The 3,813-nt window shown below is 39.8% G+C and overlaps 1 protein-coding gene across 1 annotated transcript; it reads right to left on the bottom strand.

The window, feature by feature from the left end:
* Positions 1-699: 699 nt before the first annotated feature.
* LOC143926878 (olfactory receptor 1f45-like) lies at positions 700-2,482 on the bottom strand. Its single transcript, XM_077450918.1, has one exon. It carries the CDS (start codon positions 1,890-1,892, stop codon positions 960-962), a length of 933 nt encoding a protein of 310 aa, XP_077307044.1. The 5' UTR covers positions 1,893-2,482; the 3' UTR covers positions 700-959.
* Between the last annotated feature and the right edge of the window lie 1,331 nt (positions 2,483-3,813).

Here is a 3,813-nt window from a genome sequence, read left to right as displayed (position 1 = left end):
CCTAAAAAGTTCCTATCCAAAAATTTGTTTGTGTGTATGCAATTCCAACGTGCAAAAACTCACGCATGCTCAGATTCAACTACAAGATCGAAGCTATTGGCTACTGGCTATTGAACTTCCTTTTCTTAGTCCCATCGTACGTGTTGTATGTCACCGCGTTCTTGACGGTTGGAATTTGGTGTGACGGTGTGCAGGGCTGTCTTTAATATTGATTGGGCCCTGGGAAAAACTTTTCTTGCACCCCCCCCCTGCAGTTTCGCTCGCCATCTGCTCTGAGACATACAATAAACAGCTAGTCTCAAAATCAGTTTACTGAATCAGATCAGGCAGCTATTGCGTTTGGTTGCCAAAGGTTACAGTGCATCATTACCGCTCACTGACTGGTTGCTAGAGGTTACAGCACATATTAAGGCTCACAGATTAGTTACTAGAGGTTACAGCATGATTTCTGCTTGTTGATTGGTTGCTAGAGATTACTGTGGATATGACCTCAGGGGGCCATGATATACATATCAATGCTGCCGGCAGACGCTATTTACATGTGAATGCCGGTAATTTACATGTAAACACAGGGTCTGCAGCTGAGTCATCTGTACACAACAATAGGGCAGAGCTGGGCAGCATTAGTAGCAGCACTTCACACTGAGATATTGGGACACAGCACAGGATTAAAACCTCAAGGGACGAGGGAATTTAAACCAGGATAGTTGGCAAGTATGAGGCAGCTGCTTTGGGCCCCACAACAATTACAGGACCCAGGGCAGCTGCCCCTTTTGCCCTGCCTTAAAAACGGCCCTGACGGTGTGTAAGCAAGACAGCTTGAGCGAAATCCCATCAGAATTCTGTAGGGAAAAACCATCACAGCTTTTTCCGACCAAAATTCTGATCATGTGTACGCGGCATAAGTGATACAAATTCTACTCAGTATCAGAGAACATGAACAGACATTTTTTTTCAGCTTAGCTAAGAGAAAAGCCTTGCATGATGAGTTTCTTCATAGCCTGTTTTACATCTTGGTTCCTTAGGCTGTAAATGAAAGCATTTAACATAGGAGTAATGATAGTGTAAGCCATGCTAACAATGCGATCATACTGGGAGGAGTAGTCTGATGATGGGCGGATGTAAATGAATATTACGGTACCATAGAACAAAGATATGACCATGAGATGAGAAGAACAGGAGGAAAAGGCTTTGCTTCGGCTACTGCTGGTCTTTATTCTTATTATAGACATTGCAATGCGCACATAGGAAATAAGTATCAAAAGGAACGGAATAATAATAGGTGCAGAACCTTCGGTGTATATTAGGAGCTCCGCTAGGGTGGTACTGGAGCAGGACAGTTTGAGGAGAGATGTCACATCACAGAAGAAGTGGTGGACTAGTCGGTCCTCACAGTATTTTAATTGTGACAGAATATAAGTGTGCAATAATGAATTCAGAGATGATGCCGTCCAGCAACTGATATTCATCAAGTTCATAACTCTAACATTCATCAATGATACGTAACGTAAGGGGATACAAACAGCCAAATATCGATCAAATGCCATGACTGACAAGAGAAGACTTTCATTGGTGCCCAGAAGCACAAAGAAGTACATCTGCAGGAAACAGCCAAGGAAGGAGATGGAGGTTCCTCCTCGAAGAATGCAGGACAGAAGCTTGGGAACCGTCACTGTAGAGAAGGAGATGTCCACTACCGACAGGTTCCCTAAGAAAAAGTACATTGGTGTGTGCAACTGTGCAGAAAGTATAATAGAACTTATTAAAAGTATGTTAGCAGTCCATGTGAGGGCGTATATGACCAGAAGGGTGGAGAAGAGAACAGCATGGTTGTAGTGAAGGTCTGAGAAGGCCAGAAGAATAAAGCCAGAGGTAAGATTTACTGTATCCATCACTTGTGATCTAAAATGTTCTTTGTGATGATACCAAATTCACATAATCCGAAATTCTACTTGTTGTATTTGCAGATTTCTCTGTTATGCCATTCCTGGAAATGGACATTGGGTACAGTATTTTACATAATTTTTTTTATTTTGCTCTTTCAAAATGCATTAAACACTTAGGAAAAAATCTATCCACATTTGTATCTATATTTTTACAATACATCATCCTTGTGCCTTATGCAGTGACATTAACCACATCAATACTGGCCACTTTCGCCCCCTTCCTTCCCAGACCAATTTTCAGCGCTCTTGCACTTTCAATAAGAATTGCACGGTCATGCAATGCTGTACCCAAATAATTTTTTTTTCATTTTGTTCACACAAATAGAGCTTTTTTTTGGTGGTGTTTATTCACGACTCCATTTTTTATGTTTTGCGATAAAAGCGAAAAAAGAGCGGAAATTTGAAAAAAATTATATTTTCTTTATTCTATTTTGAAAGAAATCCAATAAAATCAAATTTTGTGATAAATTTAAGCCAAAATGTATTCTGCTACATGTTTTTGGTAAAAAAAATCCCGTTAAGTGTATAATAATTGATTCGCGTGATCACGGACATACAGTGGGGATCGAAAGTTTGGCCACCCCAGGTAAAAATGTGTATTAATGTGCATAACGAAGCCAAGGAAAGATAGAAAAATCTCCAAATGGCATCAAATTACAGATTAGACATTCTTATAATATGTAAAAGAAAGTGAGATTTTATTTCCATCATTTACACTTTCAAAATGACAGAAAACAAAAAAATTGCGTCTGCAAAAGTTTGGGCACCCTGCAGAATATATAGCATGCACTGCCCCCTTTGCAAAGCTGAGACCTGCCAGTGTCATGGATTGTTCTCAATCATCGTCTGGGAAGACCAGGTGATGTCAATCTCAAAGGTTTTAAATGGCCAGACTCATCTGACCTTGCCCCAACAATCAGCACCATGGGTTCTTCTAAGCAGTTGTCTAGAAAACTGAAACTGAAAATAGTTGACGCTCACAAAGCTGGAGAAGACTATTAGAAGATAGCAAAGCGTTTTCAGATGTCAATATCCTCTGTTCGGAATGTAATTAAGAAATGGCAGTCATCAGGAACAGTGGAAGTTTTTTTTTTTTTATCTTTTATCTTTATTAAAATTTTTATTCCATACAAAAAGTATAAAACATAATATACATATATATGCACCCTACTCCGCCCCCCCTCCTATAGCCCTACTACCTCATTATATTTCTTCGTTAATTTAAACAGTTTCCATTGTTCCCATTTCTTTCAGAATTTCTTTTTTCCACTCTCCTCGTCCTCTTCCCATCCCTCCATTCTATACATATCCTCTACTTTTCCTATCCATTCCCTCAGTTTTGGGGCTTCCACCTGTCTCCAAATTTATTAAATTTCCTATGAGGGCCTCTTTATACTTTTGGGTTGGGGTGTCTGTACCATGAAAGAGACATGTCCAAGCGTTTTCTAGTACCCGAGTTCCTGTTATTATTTTTATTAGAGCTAATTATTTCCCTCCAGTACTTTCTAATTTTTGGGCAATCCCACCAGATGTGTGTCGCACTCCCTTGCTGTCCACACCCTCTCCAGCACGTCCCGAGTTGCTCTTCCTGGTATCTCCTCATCATGTCTGGTGTCCTATACCATCTAGCAAGGCTTTTGTAATTCATTTCTATTGTGTTAAGATTTTTCGATGTCCCGTGTGTTAGGTGCAAGATTTTTTCTATATTCTGTTTCTCCCCTCGTGGTCCTATTTCTTCTTCCCATTTTTTTATATATAAAGGTACCTCCATCTCATCCATTTCTCCCAGCATCTTATATATCTGTGAGATATTTACTCTTTTTATTTTCCTTTCACACATCCGCTCTAAAACATTAAGATCTTCTCC

This window comes from Lithobates pipiens, unplaced genomic scaffold, assembly GCF_037356315.1.
Source record: "Lithobates pipiens isolate NorthernLeopardFrog02 unplaced genomic scaffold, aLitPip1_a1.2 Scaffold_23, whole genome shotgun sequence".
Taxonomy (NCBI): Eukaryota; Metazoa; Chordata; class Amphibia; order Anura; family Ranidae; genus Lithobates; species Lithobates pipiens.
The sequence above is the reverse complement of the archived record's forward strand: the minus strand, read 5'-3'. Positions and strand labels throughout refer to the sequence as shown.

Coding starts and splice junctions, on each gene's coding strand:
- LOC143926878 (XM_077450918.1), bottom strand. CDS start 1,892: ATGGATACAGTAAATCTTACCTCTGGCTTTATTCTTCTGGCCTTCTCA.